At 27.4% G+C, this 17,953-nt stretch overlaps 2 protein-coding genes across 2 annotated transcripts in view; one reads left to right on the top strand and one right to left on the bottom strand.

The window, feature by feature from the left end:
• The first annotated feature begins 1,245 nt into the window (after positions 1 to 1,245).
• LOC105151763 (ATP-dependent DNA helicase Q5) lies at positions 1,246 to 9,283 on the top strand. The gene is made up of 14 exons (XM_011065658.2): positions 1,246 to 1,521; positions 1,660 to 1,784; positions 2,749 to 2,913; positions 3,100 to 3,276; positions 3,356 to 3,535; positions 3,614 to 3,719; positions 3,792 to 3,903; positions 3,974 to 4,201; positions 4,447 to 4,638; positions 4,739 to 4,859; positions 4,923 to 5,012; positions 5,094 to 5,279; positions 5,676 to 6,771; positions 6,864 to 9,283. Exons 1-14 carry the CDS (start codon positions 1,434 to 1,436, stop codon positions 6,911 to 6,913), a joined length of 2,916 nt encoding a protein of 971 aa, XP_011063960.2. The 5' UTR covers positions 1,246 to 1,433; the 3' UTR covers positions 6,914 to 9,283.
• Positions 8,687 to 17,953, bottom strand: part of LOC105151762 (scavenger receptor class B member 1) — a 33,897-nt gene continuing 24,630 nt past the window's right edge. Inside the window, exons 4-8 of the mRNA XM_011065656.2 lie at positions 14,869 to 15,069; positions 14,394 to 14,618; positions 13,640 to 13,802; positions 12,688 to 12,932; positions 8,687 to 12,289 (exon numbers count right to left, since the gene is read on the bottom strand). Of these exons, the coding sequence (XP_011063958.1) occupies positions 11,993 to 12,289; positions 12,688 to 12,932; positions 13,640 to 13,802; positions 14,394 to 14,618; positions 14,869 to 15,069 (1,131 nt within the window). The 3' untranslated portion in view covers positions 8,687 to 11,992. The remainder of the gene's footprint in view (positions 12,290 to 12,687; positions 12,933 to 13,639; positions 13,803 to 14,393; positions 14,619 to 14,868; positions 15,070 to 17,953) is intronic.

Genomic DNA, 17,953 nt, shown 5'->3' with positions numbered 1-17,953 from the left:
TAATATAATCGCAAGTTAATAATTAATAGTAAGTACGATCTAATTGTTGTTAGTATTTTCATTCCACATTTATCAATATTTCATTAAACATTGGTTTAGAAAATTTGTGTTATCGTATGTATTTTCGACATTTTCGTATAATACCTCATTACTAAATTTTGTTAATTGTGCTCCTATAATATAGTTCTTATTATATTTTGAACATTTTTTTATTATACATTGTATTGTAAATAATTATTGTATTATTGTATTATTGTTGTATTATAAAGGATTACAATAAAAGATAATATTAAAAAGCTGCAATTATTTTGTATTTCGCTAATCATAATGCAATATGATTTTAGTGAAATATAATAAAATAATTAAAGAAAAAAAGAGAGATATAAAAAATAAATTTAAAACATACTTATCTGCAAAAACCGACTAAATTTATTAGTAACTCGTTTTTTTACGGGGAAATATACTTACAAAGAAAAGAGGATCGCCATTAAAAATTGGCGGGAGTGGTGGAGGGCCCCTAAGGTTGATTCATTTTTATTCATATAAATTTTCTTCACAATTTTAAATTAAATGTAGTTCGCTTATACAATTAGAAGAGTTCTATAACTTTATTCAAATTGCAAATTGTAAATATAATTATAAGAATAAGAATGGGGTAGAGAGCCTACAATGAGAGTGACGCCATACGGGTATCACTTGTGATTGGTTCGCCATGTTTTAGCCATTCCCTCTAGTTTTTAAACGCATTATTTTCTAAATTTTGAATTTATGTTACATTATTATTTTAATATTTTAAATACATTATTTATAACGAATAAATTACTTTACCTCACATACAGATGAATTTTTTGACGGTGTTCAATTTTTATATTTGCCATTTATACTCTTTAACCAATTCATTCGACGTTCTGTGTCTTTCGGAATTATTTTCATTTTAACATATCCTTTTTTTAATGAATTGTTACAAAACGGTATTGTACATCCAATCATATTTCTAAAATAATTTCGATAATTTTATTTTTATCACTGTACCTTTACGTATCTATGTCGTTCAATGCTGTTGCACCTAACTCTTAAACTGACAGTCTGTTGGATAGACTGAGACCGTATATCTCTTTCTCTCTCGCAGAATTTCGTTAAAATATGACGTCTCTCTCGTATGGCGCCACTCTGATTATTTGCTCTCTAGCTTCGTGCACATTGAAGCGCCAGTAGACGTATTTCATTAGAAACCTAACTTAACATTTAAGCTAACCTAATCTGACTTTGAGTAGCACTCGATCTGTCTGATCAGTTGATCTATATCCATGTGGCGCGTGATGTTGACGAACATATTTGTGCTTGTTGAATACAATTAGATCGATCATACAACGTTGTAAAGTCTGTCTTTTTTTTCCGTTATTAAAAAAGATCGAAGTGAGTAACAAGAAAGCATGTTGCTGAACGTCTTGAAGTCGAAATTCGGTTATGACGATTTCAAAAATGACATTCAGAAGCAGGCCATTACGACTATTCACAAAGGTTTCTGCGAAATGTTGATTCTTTTTGAATGATCTCTCTTAATAGCTGTAATATCTTCCATTCCCATGCAGTTTTTCTTTTTTCTTCTTTCATGATGGAATATTTCGTAAAAACCAGTTTATAAATTGATGATTTTAGGAAAGCAAGATGTATTTGTATGCATGCCTACGGGCTCTGGGAAGTCTCTCTGTTTTCAATTACCAGCGATAATGAAAGAGGAGAAAGTTGCAATTGTCTTCTCACCGCTTTTGGCTCTGATGAAGGTATTTTTTGTACATTATCAATTGATATTTTTTTGTATATGTGTCTTTCATATAAAAATTAAAATCTGAAAATAGAAAATGCAAAACGTTATTAATACTTATTTTACTTTCTGGAGCTGACAGTGGATCTATTGAATCTATTCAATTATAAATCTCTGTAAAAAATGTCAGTTCAATTTTCTTTACACCTATAAAATTTGGATTACTTTTGTTAAAATGTACTTATTATCCATTTTTCTTGTCATTTTGGTTCCTACAAATTAATTACTGTCTTTTAATTAAATTAAATGAGTCTTACTGATTTATTTATATTTGTCCAGGACTGATGATGAATTTATTATATACATAATATTTTTTTTAAAAATGTTAAACAGCGTTATTAATACTTCTTTTACGTTCTGAAACTGACAGTAGATCTATTGAATTTATTCAATTATAAATCTTTTTGTCTCAAAAATGTCACTTCAATTTTCCTTACATTTGCACAAATTTGGATTATTCTTATTAAAATATATTTATTGTTAATATTCATTCTTTTTTTATGTCATTTGATTACTTCAAATTAATTTATACCTTTTAATTAACATAAATTAAATGAGTCATATAGATCCAGTGTCAGTAACTATGTAACAGATTTTTATGTCAGAGAGTGTAATACTCTAATATTGACACTTAATATTAACACTTAATATTGATATATACATAATATTGGTATTGATATACAATATACATGAATGAAAACAAATATTTGAATAATATTAGGTGTTGGAATTAATTCGTAGCGTTTTACAAGTGATGGGAAGTACTTTCATTAATGTATTTTTTAATGCTCATGTGAAATAAATAACATTCTTTCATTAAAAAACGCTACGAATTAATTCCAACACCTAATATATAATATATTTAAATGAAAACAATACTTGAATAGTGATTAATTAATTTAATAATTATTTAATTTTTTCAGAATCAAATAGACTTTTTGGTGAGTAAGAAAATAAATGCCTGTTCTTTGAACTCCACTACTTCCAGCAAAGAGAGAAACGCCATTATGAAAGATTTACTGTCAGATGCGCCAAAGATAAAATTATTGTATGTCACTCCTGAAATGGGAGCACAACGTCATTTTCAGGTATTTTCTAGGTTTTAAATCTTTTATATTGGTTGAAAAGAGTATCTATATTGTTTTATATCTTATCATGTTTGCACATATGATAAGGAATAATTCTAAATCATTTCAAAAACTAATTGGGAAGACGATATTTTAAGATTTCGATTTGGATTCTTTAATCTTTCTCATTGTGAATTTAATTTATAGGAAACCATAATTCAAATGCAAAAGAAAAAAACACTTTCATATTTCGTTATTGACGAAGCTCATTGTTTAAGTGAATGGGGCCATGATTTTAGACCAACTTACAGGCAATTGGGAACTTTTAAAAAATTGTGTCCCAAGATACCTATGATTGCATTAACAGCAACTGCTTCAAAACAGGCAAATCATCTAAGAAAATATTAATATTTATATTTGACAGATCATTGCATTAGAATAACATTATTGAATATTGTTACAGGTAAAGGATGATATTCTCCAAAGCTTGCATATGAAAGATGCAATGATATTTTCTCAACCGGTATTTCGTGCTAATTTATATTATGACATATGGTTTCAAGAAATGTTGGACAAACCATTTATGCACTTAAAAAACTTTATTTTGGATGCACTTGGTCCCTTAGATAATTCTATTCCTATGGTAAATTAAATTCTACTATTGTTACCGTCGTATTCTATGAATTATACAGATTAATATGGATCCTTTTCGTATTTTTAGCATAAAAGAAATTGTGGTATCATTTATTGTAGAAAAAAGGAAGCGACTGAAATTGTTGCGCATAAATTAACTCTTGCCGGTATTTCTACGCTTGCGTATCATGGAAGTATGTGATTATATAGCATGTTAATACAAACTTGTAAAAAAATAATGTTATTTTACTGAAATACTTGAATAGGCTTAAAAACTCAGGAACGTAATGAAGTACAAAATAAGTGGACAGCAGGTGAAGTACCTGTTATCGCGGCAACATGTAGTTTCGGGATGGGTGTCGATAAAGGATCCGTTAGGTAGTTTATTTTCGAAAAATAATATTACACGCTAAGAAAAATAGTTTATTTATTATGTGGATACGTTTAGATTTGTAGTCCATTGGACAGTGCCTCAGAATATTGCAGCATATTATCAAGAATCAGGAAGGGCGGGCAGAGATGGGAAGCCAGCATTCTGCAGGATTTATTTTAGTAATGAAGAATATGGGCCTATTTCATTCCTTATCAAAGAGGAAATCACCCATAAGAATTCCGATCTTGTGAAAATTAAATGGCAGAATTTTGAGAAAAGTATTGCATACTGTCTAGAGGCAAAGTACGATCTTTATTTGTTGTGTGTGTGTGTGTGTGTGTGTGTGTTCTCAAGAATTTAATTATAATATTTAAAAATGGAAAAAGGTCTTTTTTTAAAGGCTTTTAACATATTTTTCGAATATTTTGAAGTAAAAAAATGAATATATTATAAATAAAATACGATTTGAGATATTTTGGTTGCTTCAAGAATCGTTTGGCATGTTAAGTTTATTGTAAATAATGATACTTGTGTGCTATTATCTGTAGGTGTCGACACGCAGTATTTTCTAAGTATTTCGGGGATTCTCCACCATCTTGCAAAAATAGATGCGATGTTTGTAAAAATAAGGATGAGGTACAAGCAAGGATTGCTCAATTTGAGATGTGTCAGACTAGATCTAACAAATCTCGAAGTAATGTAGGCAGTGTAATACAAGTGAGCTACACTGATGATGAAATGTATGTAAAAAATTGTTTAAATAATTTACATCTGCAACAAACATACTTTCGATTATAAAGTGGTAGCTCTAAAGTGTTTATAATTATACAATAACGATAGGGATACATTTAATGAACTGCAAGAATCGAGGGAGAGTATAATAGCAGCTGAAAAACGAGAAAGAAAAGAACTTATTATGGAGCAATTTGCACTTCGGCGTGGTACAGCTAAAGAGGATGAAGTAAGTGCGTTTGAGAGTAATTTTTTAAATACAATTTTCTATCTTTTTATTTATTTTCCGTAGGTGAGGCGACAGAACATTAAGGATGCGAAAGTGGCGCATGTTCGTGCAGCTAGTAGTACAGATAAAAAAATAAAAGGTTTAACTGTTCAAGTAAGTACATTATGCATAGTTTTTTTATATGAAATGTTATTTATACTTTTACATAATTTTTATTTTTCTCTTTATTTAAAGATACGAGAACACTTTTACAATGAATTGAAAACAGCATTACTTGAAAATTATCAAAATTTGTATACAGAAATTAATGAAGAACGATTTGAAAAGAAAAATATGCTTGATATGGCTAATAGTATAGAATATAAAATATTTTCTAGTTCCAAAGTACCAAATAAGTACAAATTTGATATGTCTAGATTGGTATGTAATATTTTCTATAAATATTTTTATATATTAGGTGTTGGAATTAATTCATAGCGTTTTACAAGTGATGGGAAGTACTTTCATTAATGTATTTTTTAATGCTCATGTGAAATAAATAACATTCTTTCATTAAAAACGCTACGAATTAATTCCAACACCTAATATTATTTTTTATAAATATTTTTTATAATTATTTTTTAAGCTTTAGACACACACACACACACACACACACACACACAAAACAGATAATACCAGCAGAAATTAAAAGACTTGAATAAATATATGAATTGTTTTAAACTAAATTTTTTTGTATGTAGAACAATGAAATTAATATATTTATTTCTATTATTTTAAATATGAATATTTTTTGTTTTATTTGTTTTATTTATTTAGATTTCGTCGGTACGAAAATGTACTAATAATAATACTGTGTATGAAGCAGCGAGTGACTATAATGAGACTGAATTTCGTAACTCCGAATTTAACTATTCTAATAGTATCGACATATCCAATAATGAACAAATGACAGATACAGTCAACATAGAATTTACCGGAAATACTTATTTGTCGAGTAGTCATAAAGAGACTTTTCCTTCTACTTTTAAAACTGCATCAGAGATTATAAATGAAGAAAGATTACGATTATCTACTTTAGACAAAGATAGAAAAGCTCATTCTTTAGAATTATCTGCTCATAATAATGCACAAAGAAGTACACCCAAAAATGATAAATTACGGATGCAAATGTCAGGTTTTGTTTGTGCGCGACAAATTCACGAGGGCAATATGATTAACTCTAGTACAAGTTCTTCTAAGTCAAAAGTTCGTAGAAGCAAGACAGATAAGACTGTAAAAAGAGTAGTTAAAACAGTTTACGAGCAGATTTTAGCACAGTCATCATCAAAGAAGAGTATGGAAGAAAGGAAAAATGTTTCTCCTAAAACAGAATTGAAAGTAGATAATGTTAATTCTAATAAAATTAAGAATGAAGTTAAAAGTGAAAGTAAAAATAAAAGGGGCTATGAATACATTGAATGTCACGAGAATGACATAAAATCTGCTAAGAAAAAAAGAATTGTACATGATGATTATGTCGATAAAACTAGTGATAATATATCGGATAAAAATAACGATAAAAAGATTTTAAATGATAAAATCATGAAAATGATTAGAAAAAGTACAGATGCAGTTATTAATACTACAAATGATAATTTATCGAGAACGACACAAGAAAAGCATTTTGAAATAAAAACTAATGTGGAATTAAAAAGAAAGGAGGAAACCACACATTTGTCTCATTCACAACCTCATAAAAATAGTAGTAACAAACCGAAAGTACCTGCAGATAAAGCTACACAATTTAAAACGGCAGAAATTTTAAAGTCGTATCTAATGAAGTACTATCCATCAGAACGGCTCCCAGATAGGGCGACATTTACGAAAACTTGCAGAGAAATGCATTATAATATGCTACATAAGAAAATATTTGGTACGACAAGCTTAAAAGTTTATAATGTAATTTTATTGAATGTTTCGAATTTTAGAACGTTTGCAATTTATAAATGATATCTTTGATTTTAGATAAAGAAGGAATACACGACTTTGTTGTAAATTTTATGAGTCAGTCTTAAATGTGCTTATTTCACGTTTAAACATACTCCTATCTGCTGATCTGCTGAGTAAGTGACAGGAGTAATATGCTGTTTATAATCGATACATTTAATTGTGAATAAATTTTTCTATATATATTTACAAAATTTTCATATTGTATTTATTAAATATTTTTTTTATTATATATAGTTAATTGTATTTATTTATAAAATTAAACAAAAACAAATTTAGAACTTTAGAACAAGGCTAATGAGAATTTAACGCTGATATAAGAGTGAAGAGTTAAGAAATGTAGATACTCAAGGGTTGTCTTCATTTATTATATCGAACGTTTCGGCTCACTTTGGAGTCATTTTTAGCGAAAAAGTAGAATATAATATCTCGTCGAAAGTAAGTCACTTGCAGATTGGCAGAAATGCAATAATCAATACGCTATATAAATTATTACCATTTTACTGTTAGTTCAATAATTAAAATCAGTAATACTGTGACTCATCCTAACGGGAAAACAAAGAAGTTCACAAACATTGATTCACAATTTTTATGAGATATAAATTAAAAGAAATCGTTCTTCGGATTAATATCGTGGCAGTTCATCTTGACGTGTCATTTGAAATTGAACGTTACAAAAAGTGATAAGGAGACTTATAATAAGCTATGACAATAAATAATAAGAGACTCAACCTATACTATTTTAAATCTCAATATTGTTTTAACATGTCTAATAAGGAAGCATAAGAATAATGCAAGCATTCTGTATCTATTTTTAAATTAAGTCCATTCTGCATGTATATATAATATGAAGCATTTCTGAATAAACATTTATTGAGAAATCTTTCCTCCTCAAGAATTTGGATATTCTCCCAATCAAATTCATGATTAAAATCAAGTCTGTGATCACTGATTGGTTCTTGTTACTGCTTTTATGATTGCGATGTTCTCGTGGATAATTTTTGATCTATTTGACTAATATATGACGCATTGCAATCTTTACAAGGGATTTTGCACACATTTTTATTAGAAAATTTTGGGAGTGTGTCCTTCTGTCCTTTTATGAATTTATGAAGCTTATTCAAACTGAAGAAGGATAATTTCACGGTAATATTCTTCATAATAGTAAAAAATTTCTCGGACATCAATGAAACAACAAGGTAAAACGAACCATGATGGATGTTTTTCATTAGTAGTATCGCTATCAACATTATTCCCTTTCATCCATAGTTTGTGAAACAAAATTTTGAGACGTGAATTGATGGTGTTAAAAATAAAGTCAATCAGATAGTCATTATGTAATAAGGTATTGATTATAAATTTCATGTTTTTGTAATGAAATCGAACGGACTTGAAAATAATAATGCTCTGTCCCAAATAATGTGCTTATTACGCCTTTCTTCTGAGAACTTGGATGTGTTGAAGATAATTCAAATAACGGGAATAGTTAATTATTGAACTAACAATAAAATGGTAATAATTTATATAGCGTATTTATTACTGCATTTCTACCAATCTGCGAGTGACTTTCAACGAGGTATTATATTCTACTTTTTCGCTGAAGATGATTCCAAAGTGAGTCGAAACGTTCGATATAATAAATGAAGATAATCCTTGAGTATTATCTACATCTCCTAATTCTTTGGTCTTACATCAGCGTTAGACTCTCATTAGCCTTATTCTAAAGTTCTAATTATTGTTTTTAAGATTGAGAGTCCTTATTTATATTTTTATATATTTATGTAATTGATTAAAAACAAATTTCTTGGGAGTTTTTGTTGAAACATGTGATCATGTGTAAATTCGTGTTTAAGACTTTTATTTTAATATTATTTACAATATTTATAAAACGCAAAGAGGATATTTTCGGAAGAGAAACAAATTTTGTATAATATCAATATATATATATACACACACACACGCGCGCGCGCACACACACAAAAATATATATATATATTTCAATAGCTTAGTTATCACTGTATGATGGATCTTCTTTTTATTAAATTTATATCATATTTCATAAATGTAAACAAGATGCTTTCTCAAAAATTTGTTATATCCGCAAATAATATTACGAAACTTATTTTTATTTCTAAATATTTTATTAAATATATGAGCACATTCTTAATTGTAGTCATATTAAATTTATATTTCTATAATGTTTATAATAAATAAGGCAAGATATTTTTTAGAGAAAAAATTTCTCGTAGAAAGCTATATTGTTATACTTACATTTATGATCTATACATATATTAAAAAATAACTTTTTTTGTTCCTATGATCTACATTAAAAATGTCTTTTACTCCCTTATGATGCGTAATTTTCTGGTTTCTTACAAAAAATAAATGTATAAAAAATTTGTTTCTTTTTACAAACAATAAAGATATATACGATCTTATCTATATTTTTTAATTTGTTTTCAATATTAGAGATATATATACGAAATTTTAGATATAACGTCTAATTGTCAATGTACATTACATATTTAATAATTCACAAATTATTTACATATTTACATTGAGGTAAAAAAATCCAATGCGAAATACATTAGGTATTTTATATAACTACATACTCGTTATGTCACACTACAGAAACAGATAAAAATTATTTCCATTCCGATTTTAGGTGACAAATTAAAACTTCGGCGCATTAATTTTCGTATCATCCGATCCACAAATTATTAGAATTAATCTAGGGTATTTAAAGTGTATAATCTATGTAACTACATATCATTTTATTTAAATCACTAGGTATTTTTTTCTTTCTATTTTATCCTTATTTTTCTCATTATTTAGATTTTATTATTTTGTACATATTAAAACATGTTTTAAAAAGAAAAGTTTAAGAGATATTTAAGATATTTTATATTTTATGTCAAAATGTGCCATAAATAAAGTATAACATATCTCGTAAACTATTAATTTTTCAATATTTCTATTTTAATATTTTCGTACGCAAAATAGTTAGGAGAATCATATTATGTAAAAAAAATTTCATTTAAAAAAGTGGAGGCGATCTCCATGTGACCTTTGGAAAAATGATTTTAAAAAGAAATGGTTTTATTATTATTATTGTTTTTCTTGAAATGATACAACTTTTGTCTGAACATATTTTTGACACATATTTTTTGGGATAATAGCTTGTAACACTTTAAATGCCCCATTCTGTAAGATAATTTATATCATAAAAGTGTAAAGTTGAATAATCTACTGAATGATATTCAAGTCGGTTTGATCCTCTCCACATGTTTTCACCATGAGATTGCGTTATTGACAATCACGGATTGTTGCCCATGTGGAGAGAAATCCATGATATAGCCCATGATGTGACATGGCCCCTGAGATCTCTATATACAGAGTAGTTTGTTTTATTAATACTACTACTTGGAATATCTTTATTTTAGAATTCTATCGATTATTATTTGATAAATGGCAAGTTTCTAATAAATACTTTTTTCCTAAAACAAGAGAAGAGTACAAAAAATAGTAAATGAATTAAAATATTTGATTCCAAGCGGTAACATTAAATAGATTAACTTGCATATGGATATTCTATAATACATACGCATTTAAAAAATAATAATCGATTTTGCCTAAAGAATTAACATTGTTAAATTTGCTATGATTCTTTTTAATGTAATTCTCTTCATTTGGTTGTTTTTTAACGTTGTTAAAAATTTATTAAATTATTCCTAATTCTAAATATACATTATATAATAATTGAGCGATTGTCAATTTAATATCTGTTAATTGTTTAAATTTGAGCTTGGCGATTAATGTAGCAATATATTCCTCTAATGTCGATATAATATCTTTCGCTATCTCTCTATATAGGTATCTATATTATAGAATTCCTCTCTATATTATATCATATTTAAGAAAATACTGTTACAAAATATGAGAGCAAAATAAAACAATCACAGACATGATTATTAGCATGTCATATTATTTACTTACAGTAATTAAAGTTTACTTAGAAATAATGAAGTACCATTGGTATAATGAAAATATGTATGGAATATCTTTATGTTATAATTTTGTAATTCTAATCAGAAAATTTCAGAAATTTTTTTAGAAATGTTTACGCACAGATTATACTTTTTTAAAACTAATACTCAAAAATTCTTATTCATTTTATTTAGAAAAATTAATATAGAAAAATAAAGAATGAAAGTAAAATGGAAAAAAATTATATCGCTATTTTGACTATGATTAAAATGAAGTGATTCTGTCCGATTGCATGATTGGAATGATATGAATCAGCGCTTACAATAAGGAAATAGCTCCGATGTAATAGCAACGTTATATGTCTCTTTCTCTTTTTCCCCTTTTTATTTTATTCTAATTTTATGCATCTTATTATACTGTAATGTGTAATAACATTTTTTTTTGCCGATCTTTATATCTAATCGATAAAATTAAATATCTTGATACAAATAGAATGTAATTATTCTTTCACTAAAAAGTTTAAAATTACATTTTTTAAATTGTATAAAGAATTTTTTTTTAAAGGAAAAAATTGAATTTTCTAAGAATTTCTGTAACAAGCAAAATTTCATTATAACGGTGTAGATAATTTATGTCGTTTGTATTATTTAACATCACATGAGCTATGTTGTGAGCAAAAAAATAGTTTTATTTAATACTAAACTGTAGATAGACAAATAACATTGCTACTAAAATTGTGTATATTTCTATATTAAGTTTATGCTATATGAGAAACAATTTTGATAAAACTGGTTAATGATGGTTATTGAAAATATGAAGTAACGGAAAATGATCAGATGTGTGTAGATTTCGAAAAATATTTCCATTAATTACTAACAATCAGATAATCAAAACTATAAAAATGTAAATATTTGTATGAATTGATTCCATCAGAAACTAGAGATTAAATCAAATGATGTGACTTTGGATGCCTGATTTAACATGTATGCAGGCATCTATAATATATAAAGTATGATATAGTATATAAATATAGTAAAATAATATACTTTACTTTATTTGCACATTGTTTCACCAATAACTAATAAGGATAATGATCAGAAAGCTATTGAAGAAATAATGTATTGTCCCTTCTAATTATAGCTCGATCACTATACCTATAATTACACCATTATCAGATCCGGATCGCCAGAGCTCAAAAGCGTACTGTACACGTCTCTGTCTTTCTCCTTCGGATCACTTTGCTTATCCGTCTGTACCTTTCGTTGCTTCCTTTTCATTTCCAGCCATTCCGGTGATGATTTCTTCGTCTGATGAAATAGTATTCTCATGATGCACCAGACAAGCAACACCGCTCCGGAAAGAAACAGTAAATACATCGATACTTCCGTCAAGATTGGCATGAATTTCAGATAAAACCAAAAACGGAGGTTCAAACTTAACGGCAATTTGTACATTCCCTGAAAAGAAAAGATTATATTTTATTATTTTTTACACGTTCGATATAATTTCGCGAAATGAAGAAATCGCTGATGTTGCAAAAATCAATATACATAGTCCATCCATATTAACACTAAATACTATGAGGCATTCTTTAATTAATTTAATTGATCAATTAAACGTTTCGAAGCATTTGTAGCATTAGGATTGTACCCATAATTAATTAATACGGAAGTAATTAAAAGTTACTCTTTTGATCCTTTAGAAGACAATTTTAAAGTAGAATATTATTAAACTAAATCAATTAACATGTATGCAATTAAATCAATTAAGTCAACAAAATCAATTAAATCAATTAAATTAGTTAAATTATTAAATTAAATCAATTAAATTTTGTATTGATATTTTCTGTACTTACAATTTCAAACCACAGTAATGGAATTGTCAAATGGGGGAACTTTTCCACCCTAGCCATGTGTCCAATGTTCTGTAGTGCCATATTAATTTGGAATCGGGATGCTACATTCATGGGCATCCCGGCCTTCGGCTGAATGTAGAAATAAGATTCATGCAATTCCTTATTGGGTTCCAGTCCTTCGATGGCTTCTAGCAATGATGGATCACTCTTGTAAAAATGTGGATACGACAAGGCAATTGGAAATCCTATATAAAAATAAGGAACATTTTATAGTACATTAACACATTCTTATTTGACAGATCTATTTTGAACACGAAAATTTGCTTGTAAATCATTGGACACAAGAGGTAAAACGTCAACATTTTCTCCTAAGATGTTTTGTCGTTCAGAGGAAACAGACTTACTTACTTTACTTACTTTATGACATAACCAACGTGACATAATTTTATTATCATAAACGCGACTTGATCGTTTGTCACATTTTATCGGAACAGATGCATTAAAGACGAACTTTCTGAATCTGCTCTTATCGAGGTAAATTCTAAACATATAAATTAGCTCTATTTTTTTCCTTCACTCACGTCATGAATCAGAATTTGCTGATTTTTATTGCAACATGACCAAAGTAATCGGAATCTCATAATACTTCAATAGAGACAAGTACCGCAACTGTGATAAATAATGCGACATGAGAATTGATGCATATCAAAATTCCATTCTCTCACAAGTCTATCTCTTATAAAAGACACTCGGCAGTGAAATGACTGAGACACTTAATAAATTATATAAGAAGCAAGGATAATGATATGTACTGACCAATTAAATATGCATCAAATGTGCATTAAGTATAATAATTTATTCATCGGAGAGAAGTTCAATCCGACTTCAATTTGGAACATTTATTATATTAAAGAATAATTTATTGAAATTAACTGATGTACTGATATCTTACCGTAATAACAATCGGTTACATCAATTAAGCCGGGCTTTAGACAGAATCCTTTGCGACAGAAGCATTTATTTTCTGGATTTATTGCTCCGTTATCTAATTCATTCTCCATAAATGTGTATTTGTATGTGTTTAAACCTTGCAGCGTTTTTTCTCCAATTCGTACCTTTGGAAGAGATATTATTGTAAAGGGATGTTCTTACAAAAAGAAATTTTAAAATTTTTATAAATGAGATATTATCACATTTTAAATATTTTATTATTATAATAATACAAATTTTTTATATTATATTATTAATTACTCATATTTAAAAATTGCTAATGCCAAATTTATATTATACTATAAATAAAGTTTTTTATAATAAAGGTTTTTTCTGACTAAAGATAAATATTTAAATAGCTTCTACATAAGTATTTAATGAAAAAAATAATAATATAATAATAATTTAATATTTTAATGGATTTTTAATTAAAAAATCAGCTGAGAATCAATTCTTAACATTATAAATTAAAATGCAGAAATAAAAAAACACATAAAAAGACAAGAATCTTCCTTGAGGAAAGATTGTCGAGTTGTACTCGAGGAATAGATCCGTCAATTGCATAAGAATAATTTACGAGCATTCTATATAAAGGAAGAAAGTTAATAATAGAAGAAATAACATTACACGCGAATCGCATGACTTGGCAGAAGATTCTTAGTCCAACTATTTAACTTTATTTCGCTGCGTGATGTAATTGCAATGATCAAAATTACCAAGCGTGCACTTCGGCAGAGACTCTTGCGAAAGAAGAGGATTGTGTCGTTAGGCTCGATGTAGCTCGGAAATTTAACACCATCGCTCGCGCCTTGCACATTCGCGCATTTACCAGTCCATTGCGGTAAGTTTACGTCCCCTTTATACTTATCGATCAAGCCTATCATTCGTACATCTGTTTCTCCCGTGTAAAACGTCTCAAAATCGCCATCGAAGTCATACATCTGTAAAGTGTAGCAAATACAAGATTTTTATCATCATAAGGCTTGTATTCCAGATTGAATTTCATTATTAGAACATTATTTTAAAAAATTAGAAAAGAAAACGTCTGCGTTAATTAAATAATTAAAAAAAAAGCTATGTCAAGGAAAAGCTACGTTAACTTTGAAAAAATATATTATTATAAATATTACTTATATATGATCTCCTGTATACCTATCTCATATACTTCAGAAATTGTTGCTTATTCCTTACCCTATCGATTAATCCCAATTTATCGAACTTAATCCAGGAGGGCATTAAATGATTGCCAAGAGTAACGAGAGTCGATTGGTAACCAAACATGAATTCATGTGCGGTTATTTGAATAAGGGGCTTAGTGTCTAGCTGACGGATCAGCATGTTAAGACCCCACCTGGATATGTATGAGGCATCTTTCATGACGCTCGTGATGCTCTGCAATAATAGAAAAACAATGAAAAATGTATAATTGGAGAAAAAAATGTATAATATAAACTATTATTTTAATGAAGCAAATATACTGTTCTATTAAAATAACTAATTCCATTACAATAAGCTGACATTGAGATTATATAATTGTATACTTTGTGTACTCATTACTTGTGTGCATTGATATAAGATCAAGTTATTGACTTCACTTATCATTTTTCTCTCCTTTTTTCATTATCCCATTAACAAAGTGGGAAGTATAACTTTTGTATGATAATTAACAACAATTTTTAAATGCATAATAAAACAATATTACGCAAAAAGCAAATTATTTTATAGAATAAAAAAATACATATATATTTACATAAGCAATATAAAATCCTATATTTTAGAAGTTATTAAGAAGACTATAATTATCTTTGAAAGATAATATGAACATGAACTTAGATGTGTTTAGCAAATTATTAGAGATTGTAAATTACATGATAAATCGTATCTGTTATATTGCCGGATCAATGACATGTTCCCTATTGACATTTATTGTGTGTCATTATAATATCATTATAATATTGCTCTTTATCGAATTAAGTGTGACATCAATAGTCTTCCATAGTGGAAAGAATCGTAATCTACAGACATTCTTCACCCAAGCGATTGCCAGGGTCATTGGCTTTATATTGATAATGTGGCTAACATAAATAATGGCATACATGTAGGAGGTTTAACCAGTTTCAATCTAGCAGCTTGCAAAATCCTAGAACACTTGTTCCATATTGTAAAATATTTTTACAATATGCTTTTAAATTGTGCTTGAAGTTGCATGCAAAATTTTTGCAATGAAAAATAAGTAAGAATTTAAAATAAAAATAGAATAAAAATAAAGTCAATAATTTGATAAAAGGACTGATGAGAGTCAGACGGATCTCAGAGCGTAATATAAATTAATGAATAAAATTTATTTAAATTACAGAAATTTGAATTACATTATGGCTCAATTTCAAATCGTTTTCAGATTTATATATATTTAAAAATAACTTCATAAAAAAATAATGCTAATTTTGTGTTTTGTTAATGTTTCAATGGTATGTATTTCATTGGCAATTATATTTTTGTAGCAATTATTTTTGTAGCAATTAAACCCCATTATTATTATAAATCATAGTTAAAAATCATATATATTGTTAATTATTTAATTAAAAAAACATTTTTTTGATATAAATATTTTGAAATTTTATAAAATAAATTTAATAATATAGAAAATTAATTCTTTTAGAAAATACACAAAAAAAAATTAATTTTAATAAGTATTTGTTTAAACAGTAAATATTTACTAAATGTGTAAAAATATTTATTTATTTGATACAAATTAATTTAATTAAACTATCATTTTTTTATTAAATAAATATTTATTTATTGTATGTAAATTGTTTGCTTAATACTATTCAAAGAAATACTTTAATAAATTTTTTTTAGTATAGATTTTTAGAAAATTTTGTTCTCAAAGCAAAAATTTTAACCGTCAATTAATTATTTGTTTCTTGATAAAAATAAATTTTATAAATATAAATTTTAATAGAGATATAAGACAATAATTAAGAATGTTTGTATATATTTGTCCTGATTATGCCATTAAATTTTCAAGAGATAATATAATTCGGTATAGTAATCAATGTCAACAGACAATGGCTACTGCATGCAATAGAAAAGCTGCATATACACGAAACGCTTTCTCTCGTGCGACCTTTTAAACAGATAAGAGTGTGTTTACGGCATATCTATTACTTTTAACTGACGGTTTTACAATTTGCCTGCCCACGAAGAATGTATTGCTTAAGCGGATTCTTCATAAAACACGGTTCACTGCACCTCTTGTGCATTGAACAGCGAATTTAATTAAATGTTGAGATTTCATTTCTTCATAGATGCAATAACTTTAAAGTAATTATCGTATCAGAATAACAGGTGAATTTACATAGTAAATAAAATGTAAATAACACTGTAATACAAAATCATTTTGCATCAAAATTTTTGTAAAAAAGTTATAATTTAATTATTTATCTCTTATTTGAGAAGCAAATCATTGCAGAGTCATGTTTTGTAGGAACATTTGATTTGAAAATGATTTAACAGTAGTTTATGATTTCGTGAATTAGTGTAACAAAATCTTATATAAATAATTTCTGATTTCATTTAAATTTATTTTGTTAATTTATCTAATAATTAATTTTACGTTTTTATAAAGATACAACATATTTAATTTATTCAGATCCTCCACAGATCGCATAGTTCTATAAACATTCCTTTTATGTCCATTTTATATCTGCGCGTTTATGGATATGAAATAAACGTATTGATCATATGGATCCGATTTTGGACATTTATTAATTAGACGTTCATAGAATATGTGTACAAAGGATAGTCCGTATTTAGTGTAGTCCAAAGTTGTGAACGGATGTCTGGTGAACGTCCGAATGATCAAAATCGGGTGTAAGACGTTCATGTGCTTCTTGGATACTATATATAGAAAATATCTGTTATGATAATTTTATATGAATAAATTAATACATCAAGCTTTTAATGAGAAAAATATGAAAAAAATGACTTCTTGATGACGTCAATGACTTTTGATATTTTAGAGATTCTACAAACTCATTGTTGCTTCTGCATGTTTTGAAATAAAAAAACATTCTGCATAAAATGATACAATTGTGTGAGAATAATGATTATACACATATCTTTAGAGAAAATTAATTAACGGATATAAATTTGATTTTTAAATGTAATGTAGGTACTTATCAGATCATATTTTTTTATCGCTCGTCCTTTTAATTGTGACAAGTTTCATGATTACGATAATGAGAACGCGAGATTGTGAGTTTGCATTTTACAC

The sequence above is a fragment of the Acromyrmex echinatior genome, chromosome 1 (assembly GCF_024713525.1).
Source record: "Acromyrmex echinatior isolate Ae372 chromosome 1, ASM2471352v2, whole genome shotgun sequence".
Classification (NCBI taxonomy): domain Eukaryota; kingdom Metazoa; phylum Arthropoda; class Insecta; order Hymenoptera; family Formicidae; genus Acromyrmex; species Acromyrmex echinatior.
Note: the sequence above shows the minus strand (reverse complement) of the source record. Positions and strands in the feature narration are given on the sequence as shown.

Excerpts from the sequence above, each read along its gene's own strand:
- LOC105151763 (XM_011065658.2), top strand. The coding sequence starts at position 1,434 with ATGTTGCTGAACGTCTTGAAGTCGAAATTCGGTTATGACGATTTCAAA. Across the intron at positions 3,904-3,973 it reads GTCGATAAAGGATCCGTTAG|ATTTGTAGTCCATTGGACAG; the intron begins GTAGTTTATTTT and ends GGATACGTTTAG. Across the intron at positions 4,860-4,922 it reads GTACAGCTAAAGAGGATGAA|GTGAGGCGACAGAACATTAA; the intron begins GTAAGTGCGTTT and ends TATTTTCCGTAG.